Raw genomic sequence first — 14,540 nt, 5'->3', positions numbered from 1 at the left:
TAGCAATACTCTTCACAGTTGCATTTTATAATTAATTAATTTGAAATTACTGATATTTTAATTGATTCTTATTGGTAGACCATAATATTTTTAATTGAGAAAGATGCTCTTTCTACAGGTTCTGAGTTACTTGGTAAGCTCAGAGCAAATTTTCTAAATGGAAGAGACACTCAGTTCTAATTTTTTTTTCACATTGAAAAGTGTAACTATTCCACCCCAAATATTTTCAAGGTACTGTCTTCTTGCTTCCTTCAGAGTACTTTCCTTTGACAAATATTTTTAAAAGATAAAACTTGTCAAATAAATTGACTCTATGATTCTTTTGAATGTTTTGCCAAAATTAGATGCTGCAAAGTCTAGGCCTTCTCAATTTCATTTCATTCATGTATGTGTATAATTTATTCAAAATAGGAGCACCACCAAAAGATTCTTCCTGCAAGATGAAATATTCCCAATCAGAAGTACAGAATTGCAGATTTTAATCTTGTAGAGCATTTGAGTTCTTACCATTTATGTTGTTCAATTCCTTCTTTCCTTCTGTAGGGAAAAATTCCAATGGAAATTTTGTTTTCATTAATTGCAGTTCTATAAAAGCTTCATTGGGTGTTTCAGTTGTTGAACACTTGATTTCAGATTTCCACTTGATTTTGAACAAAATGTCACCAAAACTTTGATGAGCCATTTATAACAAAGTTCAATACCATTGTTGGGTATAAAGATTTCTAAAATCTGATTGATGACAGGCAACAAAGAGAGAAGGCACATATTGTGGTGCTGAACTATATAGTTTTATACTCAATATCAGCTATATCCCCCAAATCTTGTAGTCCAGAGAGTCTGACTATAGGGATATTTGTAAATTTTTGTAACAATAGCTTCTATTTCAATTAGTAGAATGTTGATGTTTGTTTCGATGCAATTATGAATTATGGGTGTGCCTCAACCAGTTCCAAGTCCTCCATAGATTTCTCAAGATAGTAAGACGGTCATTTTTATCACAACACTGTATGTGTTTCACCTAAATTTGTACCTGTATTAATATTGTAAACTAACAATTTTATCTTTCATGTTCAGCTTTTTTTTTAAAGTCTTTATTGAATTTATTACAATATTGCTTCTGTTTTACGTTTTGGTTTTTTGGCCGTGAGGCATGTGACATCTTAGCTCCCTGACCAGCAATTGAACACACACCCCTTCACTGGAAGGCGAAGTCTTAACCACTGGACCACCAGGGAAGTCCCTCATATTCAACTTTTTTTGTGTGTGTGTGGTACGTGGGCCTCTCACTGTTGTGGTCTCTCCTGTTGCGGAGCACAGGCTCCAGACGCGCGGGCTCAGCGGCCATGGCTCACGGGCCCAGCCGCTCCACGGCATGTGGGATCTTCCCGGACCAGGGCACGAACCCGTGTCCTGTGCATCGGAAGGTAGACTCTCAACCACTGCGCCACCAGGGAAGCCCAAGGAACTTCTTAAATAAACAATATTGCATCTAAATAATTGAATATTGTGCAACCATTAGAAAGTTTATGAAAAAAGTTAATGACATGGGAAAATGCCCACATCATATATGCCATGAGAGAAAATAGGCAGGATTAAAAAAAATCTTGCACATGTAAGTTCTCACTTATGTTACCCCCAAATCCACATATATAAATGTATGAATAAACAAACAAAAAAAGACTGAAAGGAAATACATGAAAATATTAACCAACAGTGATTATTTCTGGATAGTGAGATGATAGGTAATATTTATTTATATCTTTATATTGAATATTTAACACTACCCTATAATTAACAAATAATCCCATCTGTAATCAGAAAAAAACAGAAATTAATTTCAAAACTCTTTCCTAGCATTTACCAGTTTTAACTGGTGTTGACACTGCCATCAACGTCATTGTCATCATCACAATTTTACTGAGCATCTATGTGTGGGGAGTTGAGGCAGCAGGGTGTCCAGACCTCTGTGGCTCCTGCAGTCAACCAAAGGCCATCCAGATACAAGCAAACCCTGCCCAGTTTTACCTTGGTGTTCTGAAGCAGAGCTAGTCCATTGCAGGCATTTGCTAGAAGAAAGTCTCCACTCAGGATAGCTATTTTATTTCCAAACTGCATGTCTTTCAGTGGCCCATCAGAAGATTGCAATTCATCTAAATTTACTATCCCACGATGTACAAGGAGAGCAGTATGGATAAGTTCTGTGATCTCTGCCAAACTTCTTTGACTAAAACATAAAGGTAAGACTTGTCTGAGTATAAAGAATACCAACTTATCACTAATGTCAGACTTCAGTTTTCAACAACAAAATATTTTATAGATTAGTGTCTCTTTTTTAAGATTATTCCTTTTTCATGAAGTTTTTTTCTATTGAGATATAACTGACATATAACATTATATTAGTTTCAGGTGTACAACATAATGATATGGTATTTGTACATACAGCTGACCTTTGAACAACACGGGATTGAACTGTGTGAGTCCATTTACATGAGGATATTTTCAATAAACACTTAGGTATTATACAATCTGAGGTTGGTTGAATTTGCAGATGTGGAACCACAGATATGGAGGACCGGCTATGGGCCTTGAGCATCCGTGGATTTTGGTATCTGAAGTGGGTCCTGGAACCAATTCCCCGTGGATATCAAGGGAGGGCTGTATTGCAAAATGAACACCACCGTAAGCCTAGTTAACATCTGTCACCACATATAGTCACAAATTTTTTTTTCTTGTGATGAGAAGATCTACTGTCTTAGCAACTTACAAATACACAGTCACCATTTATGCATTATATCCCCAGTACATTATATCTTCATGGCTTTTCTTTTTAAAATAACTAGAAGTTCGTGCCTTTTGACCACCTTCACCCATTTTGTCTCCCTTCCCACCCTCCACCCGCCCCCTGACCCCAACCTCTGACAGCCACCAATCTGTTCTCTGTATCTATGAGTTCAGTTTTTGGTTTTGTTTTGTTTTGTTTTATATCCCACATATAAGTGAAACCATACAGTATTTGTCTTTCTCTGACTTATTTCACTTAGCATTTTGAAGCTTCGTGGGGTTTCTTTTTGAAGGTTTCAAATGCACTTTTTTTCAATCATGCCATATTTTAATGGGTACATGGTACTTTTACTTGGCATCAATTATGAGTTGGTTTTGAAGCAATTCAGTATTATACCAGCTGGATGACTGATGATCACTGATCTCTCCATTCTTTTGGGGTGACTCTGCTAGCAGGGGACAGGTTCCACAGCATTCCAATTTGTGTTGCTGCATATACCCATATAGCAACACAAAGTGGCCCCACTAGTATTACCAGTTTGTCATGGAAATCATGTGTACGTTTCTGGTGTCTCTGCCTTGCCATTGTTAGCTGAATGCTTCAAACTCAGGGAAACATCATGAAGCTGAAGACAGAAACTGTGGCAAATGCAGCTGAGGGTTTGGTGTAACTTCATATCAAGCACCCTCGCAAAGACACTTGAATGAAGTTTTTATTAGAGGCCTTTCCACCAAGTAGTTTGTGATCCATAAGCAGATCCTGACACCTTTCTTCTCTCTACCATTCCCCATTCTCTATCCCACGAGTCACCAGGATTCCCCAGAGAGAAGCTGACCAGTAAGGGCCACCCTCTACAGTTCCATTTAGATACTTTGTCCTCAGTATAACTTTAAGATTTATGAGAATTCTTACTGGTATCTAATAAAACTCCAATTTGAGTGGGAATATAACTTGTGCCAGACATTAGGTTAAGCACTTTTATGCATTATTACTTTTAATCCTAAATGCAAAGCTGTGGGATTTACAGACATGAATAGAATGTGGTCTCTTCCTTCAAGGACCTTATCTTTCAGAACAAGAACCAAGATATATATCTACAGCAGTAATTAAAATAGAGAAGGCCCTTGAGGAGCTTATAGTATAGTACTGTATCAGACAGGATTTCAAGAGATGTTTGTTTTCTTTTTTATACTTTTCTATAGTTTGTACCTTTTCTATAACAAAAGTATTACTTTTATAATCATAAAAAATTAACAATTACTGTAAAATTTAAACCTCATAACCACCCTATGATAGGTATTACTAACCTCTTTTTATAGGTGAGAAAATTGATGTACACAGTTTAATGACTTGCCCAAAGGCACACAGTAATACAGAGCTAGAAATCCATTGAAATCTGTTACAAATGGCCCCATGTGAATCATGCCACTTCGTTTCCACGCTCCTGTGTAGTCCCCTCCACCCTAACTTTGGGCTTCACCATGTGACTTACTTTGGCCAAAAAGACATTAGCACACGTGACATAAGTAAAGCCTTCTAAGTGTTTATGCATTAAGGCTCGTCCAGTGCAGTCACACTAGTGACCCCAGAATGTAAGAAATAAAATGGCTGTTTCAAGTCACTAAATCTTAGGATAGTTTGCTATGAAGCAATAGCTATCTGATACAGAAACTGGTATATCTAGGAGTGGGTGCTGTTGCAAAAAAAGCCTAAAATATGTGTCAATGGCTTTGAGTCTGAATGTTTGGGGCTAGAGGTAAAGGCTGAAGAAATGGCAAAGTCTTAGTAGAATCTGGAAAGGCAGTGAGGAAACTGTTATTGGGGGATTGAGCAAAAACATATGGTGTTATAAGGTAGGGAAACAACTTGCAAAACTTTTATCTGTGGTAACTTGAAAGACAGAAAATATACCTAAATATTAAAAAGTAGGTAGTGAAAGTGGAGAGATCAGTGGAGGAAGCTGTAACAAAGGCCCAAGTAACAAAAGGGTTTGACCTAAAGGTCAAATTTAAGCATTTGACCTAGAATAACAGCCTTAGACAAGGAGACAAATAAATATAAAACAATCTAATAATAAATATAAGAGACTCTTCTCTCAAAAAAATGTAGTACTTGTTTAACAACTACAGTACAGTAATTACATAAAGATGCAATAAAATAAAGGAGCCAAAATACTTGGCATATACAAAAGAAAAATTACGTTTCTGATTTACTCCCCTAGCTTCAAAAAAAAAAAAAAAAAGTAAAAGAATATGTAAAAATGACCCCGTGTACATACTGTATCTGACTACAAATTGGGGGTGTAGGAGAAGATGAACCAGTGAGTTAAACAGCTTCTGAAAAGAGTAGATTCATGGTTTAGATTAAAACCTCACTACATCCCAAAGAAAATCACCAAGGATGGAGCCTTATAAGACTATTGAGAAGTTAACAGAAAACATTTTTGAAAAGGGAGCTAAAATTTAAAACTATCCTTTAAAAGAGTGACTAAAAGAAAGGAATAAAAATATATTTTATTAGTACCCTGCAAATGTATTCTAGCTTACGAAAAAGTTCGCTGCTACATTTCACAAAAATTGCACAATGAGATTATGAGCAAGTATAAAACTCAAGAAGGGTTAAGCACTGGATAAATCTCTCATGCAGTTCAGCTTATGAAAGAAAGTAATAACCAGGAAAGCAAAAGTTGTAGGTGTTTTGAATTACCCTAAGGATGAAAATGAATGATTGGGAGCTTTTAATAAAGACATCTATAATCATAAAACTGCATTCATTAAACAAATGGCAATCTTTAAATGCCACATGGCCAGAAACAACAAAAACAGTGGTAATAATAAAAGTGAAAAACCATAATATGTACAGCACCCACCATTCGCAAAGAACTTTCACTTATATTATCTACTTGTGATTCTAATTACAGCAGGTCTGGGAGGTTAAAGACCTGGTCGGAACATTCAGTTTATAAAGGACAAAGCTGGAACTCAGAGTCACCTTGTCATAGTGACCAATGATAATTTAAAATGTTTATTTGCCTAATGAATAGCAAATGGTGGTAGGGGGCCAAAGTCACCAATGTTACCAAGATTGGTATATGCCCACCACAAACTTGTCCAATTTTCATCCTTAGTTCTAAGCACTACAGAAGAGAATATTTCTAGGAGAAAGTATATTATGACTAGACTTGACTCTTTTTGTTCATAGTAGCTAGGGAAAGTAATCAAGTTGTTTCCAAATCATTTGGTTAGAATCAAATCAAGTGATTTAACTCAGTCAGGAACCTAGATAACAGTTCTACCTATAACAGACAGGTCGTGGGCAAATCCCTTAAACTCTCAGGTCCTTGGTCTTCTGAACACTGAAAGGAGGGGAACTGGAGAAACAGTCTCTTCCAGTTCTAAGGTTCAGGGATTTGAGTCCTAAAATTTAAGATTCAGCTCTAAAATTCTAAGATTCGGGGATTAAAAAAAAATTACTTAGACTGGTAGTTAATAGTTAAAAAGAGACAAAATTATTGCTATTATTGGTACCTACTTTTCTACAAGAAATAGAAATGAACTGATTGGTCATCTTGAAATCTGTCCTGCAATTCCACTATCTAGTAATGATGCTCTCAACTTCTAAGATTTTACCATTAGATAAACAACTTCAGGCCACATTACACAAGAGTTAATTTAGCATACAGCAGAGAAGCAGTGACAATATGAAAGAATCTGGGAATTTTTCCTTTTCATTATCTTATTCCTATTTTAGCCACCCAAAGCAATCTAGTAAACTTTCAATGTACTGGATTTTTAAAATTATCTTGTATAAAAGTCTTCATGTGATCTTATGTATATATGTTTTAGTACTTGGGTATTTTTCATGCTAAATCTTGATTGGAAAAGAGTCACAAATGAATACTGCTTATGTTAAGTAATCAGAGTAAGGAAGTAATTACTACATTGAATGTAACCCCGAGGATTAATCAATGTTTTTACACGAATTTTCACCAAATTACTTTCTTTCAGTTATATGTTAAACAACTTAACCTGCTTTGATCCATATTCTTCCAACCATTCTCCAATTTTTTTAGCATCCTAAGCTTTAGAAATAAGACGGCAGACATTGCTAGTTACCTCTTCACTCTCTCCTTCCTCACTACTAACATACCTGTAGTTATAGCTGGAGAGACAATGTACTCATTTAAAAATACTCACCTCCTCAAGATCCCTTGAGGCTAGAGGGGATTGTGTAGCACAGTCTGGCCAATGAATGTAAGCAGAGGTCCACTAGGTGGAGTTTCTGAGAAATCTACTGAGTTTCTGATATAAGAGAACAGATTCAGATGGCATGCCTTTGGCATTTTGAGCTTACCTCTTCCTCCTGTTTGGTTATGGCCCAGCTGCCTGGGGGCACAATAGAAACTTTAAAGATCCTAAGAGGGCCCCCAACCTAAGGATGGTAGAGCAGGAAGAAATGAGAAGCCTGGACCCCTGGTGACTTCTTAGGGCTGCACCAGCTCTGACATGCCCATCTCTACACTTCTTGTTATCTGAGACAAATAAACACTGCGTTCCTTTAAGCTACTGTTTGCTGGAGTCAAACTCCTAAAAGATATGGTCAATAAAAACTATACCACAGGGCTTCCCTGGTGGCGCAGTGGTTGAGAGTCCGCCTGCCGATGCAGGGGACATGGGTTCGTGCCTCGGTCCGGGAAGATCCCACATGCCGCGGAGCGGCTGGGCCCGTGAGCCATGGCCGCTGAGCCTGCGCGTCCGGAGCCTGTGCTCCACAACGGGAGAGGCCACAACAGTGAGAGAGGCCTGCTTACCGCAAAAAAAAAAAAAAAAAACTATACCACAGGGGCTTCCCTGGTGGCGCAGTGGTTAGGAACCCGCCTGCCAATGGAGGGGACACGGGTTCGAGCCCTGGTCTGGGAAGATCCCACATGCCACGGAGCAACTAAGCCTGTGTGCCACAACTACTGAGCCTGCGCTCTAGAGCCCGCAAGCCACGACTACTGAAGCCTGCGTGCCACAACTACTGAAGCCCACATGCCTAGAGCCCATGCTTTACAACAAGAGAAGCCACCACAATGAGAAGCCCGTGCACTGCAACGAAGAGTAGCCCCCGCTCGCCACAAATGGAGAAAGCCTGTGTGGAGCAACGAAGACAAAACAAAACAAAACAAACAAGCAATGAAGACAAGACAAAACAAAACAAACAAACAAACAGCTATACCACAAAAATGATAAAGATGACATTTTACGTTCATATTTCTGCACTCTGGTTTTATTCACCTAATATTATCTCTTGGAGATAGTTCCACATTATTTACAAATAAAGGATCGCCTAGTTCTCTTTAACATCTCTTCAGAGGTCCATTGTGTAGATGTGCCATACTTTTGCTGCTATACGGTGAATGATAAATTTTTGTTTAAACAATTTTTAAGAATCAGCCCATGCGTCACTTCTCTGAAGTCTTCCCTCATTTCCCCAAAGTTAACTCCTTCTGTGCTTGAAAGCCTTCGAACATAGCTCAGTCATTTGTTGTACTATGTTGTAATTATTACTTTTTAAAAACTTAATTAATTATTTTGTTTATTTATTTGTTTTTTGGCTGTGTTGGGTCTTCATTACTGTGTGAGGGCTTTCTCCAGTTGCGGCGGGTGGGGGCCACTCTTCATCGTGGTGTGCGTGCCTCTCACTGTCGCGGCCTCTCGTGGCAGAGCACAGGCTCCAGATGCGCAGGCTCTGTAGTTGTGGCTCACAGGCCTAGTTGCTCCGTGGCATGTGGGATCTTCCCAGACCAGGGCTCGAACCCATGTCCCCTGCATTGGCAGGCAGATTCTCAACCACTGTGCCACCAGGGAAGCCCCTGTAATTATTTCGTTAGCCATATTTCTTCCTGCTCTCTCTCTCCCTCACAACACTGTAAATGATACCATCCTATTTCCCTAGCCTGCCTATAAACATTTGTTAAACGAATAGCTCTTTACTTAGCAATCAATTTTATAAAGGTAGAGGGAACAGCTATCACTCTGAGTTTCAAAAGGTAAGGAATGATATAAACTAAAAAGTCAGATTTATAGAATCAGAGTTGGAAATGACCCATAGGTCAATTAAGCTCAATTAGCCCCTTCCAGGGATGAGTAATCACAAATTACACAGGAGCCAGGTCTGCTGATGAACAGTTTTAATTATCAGAAATTGTTCCTAATATTAACTTGAAATTTCTTAAAGTGTTTTACATGTTTAAGTTGGTGTTAAAATAATACAAGAGTCAATAGTGTTTCACCACACAGGCAAAGGAGATAAAAGATAATACAGTCTTCTTTCTCTTTCTTTCTTATTCTTTCTTTTTTTCCCCTCCTTCCTTCTTTGCTTTCCTTTTTAAAGATGCATTTCTTGAAAACACTTTTTATTTTGGGAATTTTCAAACATAACAAAAGTAGAAAATATAGCATAAAGAACCTCTGTGGACCCTAATCTTGTTTTAGATACACCTTTCACTCTCCTTCCAGATTTTCTTCCTTCCAGATTATTTTGAAGCAAATGTCAGACATCATGTCATTTCATCTGACAATACTTCAAATATCCTATTTTTTAAAATGCCTAACAGCAGAAATGGCTCCCACTTACTAAATTACTTTAAGCCAATTAGTTACTGTATGCCAAGCAAGTTTATATAATTTTGCAAGCATAATAATAATTCAATTAACAGATTAATAAATAAAATAATGTAAAACTCACAGCAGCTCTCTGAGGTAAGCATTATCTCTATTGTATAGAAGGAAGCTGGGTGGGCAGGCTAAGTAACTTGCTCAAGTCTAGCTGGTAAACTGCAGAGCTGGAGTTGAAGCCCCGGGTTCTCTGATTCTAAAACCCAAAACACAAAATATACAAAATTCTGGGTGTTTCTGAAAGTATTAAAATGGTAGGCAAGAGTCATTTATTTAAAATCATTTTACTTGAGCCCTAAAAGGTTTTTTTTTTTAAGTTGGAAAATTGACTTTTATGTTCATGTGGGAAGAATAAATTTGAAAATTACAAAGAAAATTTTGGAAGAGGCCTGTCATTCTAGATTTTAAAACTTATTATGAAGCTATTGTAATTTTTAAAAGAATAGTGCTATCACAAGAACAAACTAATAGATTAGTGGAATGAACTCCAGAAAGAGATCCAAATATATTTGGAAAATTATTTATGGTAAAGATAACATTTCAAATTGTTAGGGAAAAAATGGAATATTCTTACAAAAACTGTTGGGGCAACTGGCTATCGATTAAAGGAAAAAAATAATGAAGTTAGATACTTACTGTACTCCGAGGATAAAAATATATTTAGCTGGATCAAATATATAAATGTGAAAAACAAAACTATAACTTTAGGAAAACATTCTTAGGACCCTGGGCTGAGAAAGCCTTGCAAAATAAAATGGGAAGTCATGAAGTCATAAAGAAAATAATGGATAAAATTGAGTGAAATATACAAAAATGTTTATATAATAAAATATAGGCTGATTAGAAATAACATATTTGCAACACATACAACAGACAGAAGATTATATTCAAAATACGTGTGGAGCTTGTCCAAGCTGGACAAGAAATTAATAAGAAAAAGATAAACAGCGCAAGAGCAAAATGGGAAAGGAAATGAAGAGGTAATTCCAAAAGAAACACAAATGGTCAAAACCATATAAAATGACGCTTAACTAAAAATTTGGAAAAGGAGTATTATAATAATAATGAGATAATATTTTTAGTCCATTAGCTTTGCAAAAATGAAAAGATTAGAAATGAGGCAAGCAGGAAGATGAAGAAACAATGAAGTCCACCACTTTGCTCCTTTGTTCAAAACCCTCCAATGGCTCCCCATCTCACTCAGGGTAAAAGCCAAAGTTCCAAGAATGGATTCCAAGGCCCAACACAATCTGCCCCTGCTCCTCTAACCCCTTAACTCTCTGACTTCATTTGCTACTCTCTTCCCCCTTGCTCACTCTCCTCCAGCTACATTAGCTTCCTTGGTGTTCCCTGAACAAGCCAAGCCTGTTCCTACCACAGGGCCTTTGTCCCTTCCTCTGTCTGGACTAATCTGCCCCTATATATTTGCGAGGTTTCGTTACTTGCTTCCTTCAGGTCCCTTCAAAGTGCACCTGATCAGGAAGGCCTTCTCTGACTACTCCACTTACAAGAGCAACCTTCCCCTTCCTGCTGGCACTCTATATCTCTACTTCCTGCTTTTTTTTCCCCTCCATAGCACTTATTGTCATCTGACACACTAGTTATTTCATCTGTGTTTTGCTTCTCTCTCCAGGGTCCCATAGAAAGAAAGTTCCATAAGAGCAAAGAATGGAGAAAGTAGAGGGGAAAGCTGATATGAGCAATAGAGCTCCTAAAATACACTTCAAAAATACCAAAATATCAAAAATACTAAGATAGCAATAATAAAAAGGAAAAGTATATGCTTTTAACGCCAGATGAAAGAAACTTTCATGGTGATAACTTTGTCAAATATTACTTTTTAATAAGTAAGCTAGGCCCAAAGTCCTAAGACATTTATTTAATTCATTGTAAAAATTACAGAAACATAGTGATTCTCCTATTTTGTCACTCGCATAGATATCTTTGAATTTTAGGTTTGCCACGACCACAGCATTCAAAACTAATCTTGCTTCATTCCTTCATTTGGCAATGAGAATTGTGATTTTAAAAACAGTGACTAAACCCAAAATCTCAAAGCTGTAGGTTGCAGTAATGGTAACTTCCAAATAGAGATCAAGTCACAGATTCGAGGGCTGAAACATTGCCCAGGTCTTACTTCCAGCTCTGACCACACACACTAAGCAATCACTCAAAAGGACTGAGGGCTCTGCATCTCTTTTAGGAAAGCTCACCTGACATTCTAAGTTAGAATATATAGAAAAGAGGCAGAAAGCAAGAAGTCTTTGCATCTGGTCTCATTCAAAGAGATTAGATATCCAAGCAATGTTAGAATCTTGCCATGCCATGAAAACACACGGTCTGGAAGTGAGGGGGAAGAAAAGACAAAAAAAAACCCAGAGAAGTCACGACAGTTCAGTATTGATGGATTCTGTAATTATTTCCCTCCATACCTGCCAACCAATCTACAGAGAGGTGAGCTGCCTTCAGTGGTGGTATTCATACTTGAGAAAGCAGAGGATGTTGGGACTCAGCAAGGAATCACAATAGTTATTACTTGAAATTAGCCAAACAAAACAAAACTTGTGGGACTTCCCTAGTGGCACAGTGATTAAGAATGTGCCTGCTGGGAAGAACTTCAAGATGGCGGAGGAGTAAGACATGGAGATCACCTTCCTCCCCACAAATACATCAGAAATACATTTACATGTGGACCAACTCCTACAGAACACCTACTGAATGCTGGTGGAAGACCTCAGACATCCCAAAAGGTAGGAAACTCCCCCATGTACCTGGGTAGGGCAAAAGGAGAAAGAAAAAACAGACAAAAGAATAGGGACGGGACCTGCACCTCAGGGAGGAAGCTGTGAAGGAGGAAAATTTTCCGCACACTAGGAAGCCCCTTCACTGCTGGATATGGGGGGTGGCAGGAGGGAAGCTTCAGAGCCACAGAGGAGAGCGCAGCAACAGGGGTGCGGAGGGCAAAGCGGAGAGATCCCCACACAGAGGATCGGTGTCGACCAGCACTCACCAGCCCGAGAGGCTTGTCTGCTCACCCGCCAGGGCGGGCGGAGGCTGGGAGCTGAGGCTCGGGCTTCGGAGGTCAGATCCCAGGGAGAGGACTGGGGTTGGTGGCGTGAACACAGCTTGAAGGGGGCTAGTGCACCACGGCTAGCCGGGAGGGAGTCCGGGGAAAAGTCTGGAGCTGCCGAAGAGTCAAGAGACCATTGTTTCTGGGTGTGCGAGGAGAGGGGATTCAGAGCACCGCCTAAACGAGCTCCAGAGACAGGCGTGAGCTGTGACTATCAGCGAGGACCCCAGAGACGGGCATGGGACGCTAAGGCTGCTGTTGTTGCCACCAAGAAGCCTGTGTGCGAGCACAGGTCACTCTCCACACCTCCCCTCCCGGGAGCCTGTGCAGCCCGCCACTGCCAGGGTCCCGTGATCCAGGGACAACTTCCCCTGGAGAACACACGGCGTGCCTCAGGCTGCTGCAACATCATCCTGGCCTCTGCCGCCACAGGCTCACTACACATTCTGTACCCCTCCCTCCCACCGGCCTGAGTGAGCCAGAGCCCCCTAATCAGCTGCTACTTCAACCCCGTCCTGTCTGGGCCATGAATAAATGCCCTCAGGAGACCTACACACAGAGGCGGGGGCAATCCGAAGCTGAACCCCAGGAGCTGAGCGAACAAAGAAGAGAAAGGGAAATCTCTCCCAGCAGCCTCAGGAGCAGCGGATTAAATCTCCACAATCAACCAGATGTACCCTGCATCTGTGGAATACCTGAATAGACAACAAATCATCCCAAAATTGAGGCAGTAGACTTTGGGAGCAACTGTAGACTTGGGGTTTGCTGTATGCGACTGACTGGTTTCTGGTTTTATGTTTATTCTTAGTTTAGTATTTAGAGTTTATTATCATTGGTAGATTTGTTTATTGATTTGGTTGCTCTCTTCCTTTTTTTATATATATAGATATATACATACATTTTTCCATTTTCTCTTTTTGTGAGTGTGTATGTGTATGCTTCTTTGTGTGATTTTGTCTGTATAGCTTTGCTTTTACCATCTGTCCTAGGGTTCTGTCTCTCCATTTTTTTTTTTGTTTTTTTTTTTTTGCGGTACACAGGCCTCTCACTGCTGTGGCCTCTCCCGTTGAGGAGCACAGGTTCCGGATGCACAGGCTCAGCGGCCATGGCTCACGGGCCCAGCCACTCTGCGGCATGTGGCATCTTCCTGGACCGGGGCACAAACCCGTGTCCCCTGCACTGGCAGGCAGACTCTCAACCACTGCGCCACCAGGGAAGCCCCGTTTTTTTTTTTTTTCGTATAGTTCTTAGCACTTGTTATCATTGGTGGATTTGTTTTTTGGTTTGGTTGCTCTCTTCTTTCTTTCTTTTTTTTTTTACTTTTTAAAATTTTTAATAATTTTAAACTTTATTTATTTATTACTTTAATAACTTTATTTCTTCTTATTTTATTTTTTTCTCCCTTTTCTTCTGAGCCATGTGGCTGACAGGGTCTTGGTGCTCAGGTCGGGTGTCAGGCCTGTGCCTCTGAGGTGGGAGAGCCGAATTCAGGACATTGGTCCACCAGAGACCTCCCAGCTCCACGTAATATCAAATGGTGAAAGCTCTCGGACAGATCTCCATCTCAACACTGAGACCCAGATCCACTCAATGACCAGCAAGCTACAGTGCTGGACACCCTATGCCAAGCAACTAGCAAGACAGGAACAGAACCCCAACCATTAGCAGAGAGGCTGCCTAAAATCATATAAGGTCACAGACACCCCAAAATACCACCAGATGCGGTCCTGCCCACCAGCAAGACAAGATCCAGCCTCATCCACCAGAGCACAGGCACTAGTCCCCTCCACCAGGAAGCCTACACAGCTCACTGAACCAACCTTAGCCACTGGGGGCAGACACCAAAAACAATGGGAACTACAAACCTGCAGCCTGTGAAAAGGAGACCCCAAACACAGCAAGTTAAGCAAAATGAAAAGACAGAGAAACACACAGCAGATGAAGGAGCAAGGTAAAAACCCACCAGACCAAACAAATGAAGAGGAGAAACATGCCAAGACACATATTAATCAAACTATCAAAAATT

At 39.7% G+C, this 14,540-nt stretch overlaps 1 protein-coding gene across 7 annotated transcripts in view; it reads right to left on the bottom strand.

The window, feature by feature from the left end:
- PDSS2 (decaprenyl diphosphate synthase subunit 2) overlaps positions 1-14,540 on the bottom strand; it is a 263,347-nt gene that overhangs the window by 109,311 nt on the left and 139,496 nt on the right. For all 7 annotated transcript variants that reach the window (XR_010933790.1, XM_067702441.1, XM_067702440.1 and 4 more), the window contains one exon: positions 2,026-2,224. Coding sequence is in view for 6 of the 7 variants with exons in the window: in XM_067702441.1 (XP_067558542.1) it covers positions 2,026-2,224 (199 nt within the window). In the remaining variant the exon portion in view is untranslated. The remainder of the gene's footprint in view (positions 1-2,025; positions 2,225-14,540) is intronic.

The sequence above is a fragment of the Pseudorca crassidens genome, chromosome 13 (assembly GCF_039906515.1).
Source record: "Pseudorca crassidens isolate mPseCra1 chromosome 13, mPseCra1.hap1, whole genome shotgun sequence".
NCBI lineage: Eukaryota > Metazoa > Chordata > Mammalia > Artiodactyla > Delphinidae > Pseudorca > Pseudorca crassidens.
This window is presented reverse-complemented; position numbering and strand designations above follow the sequence as displayed.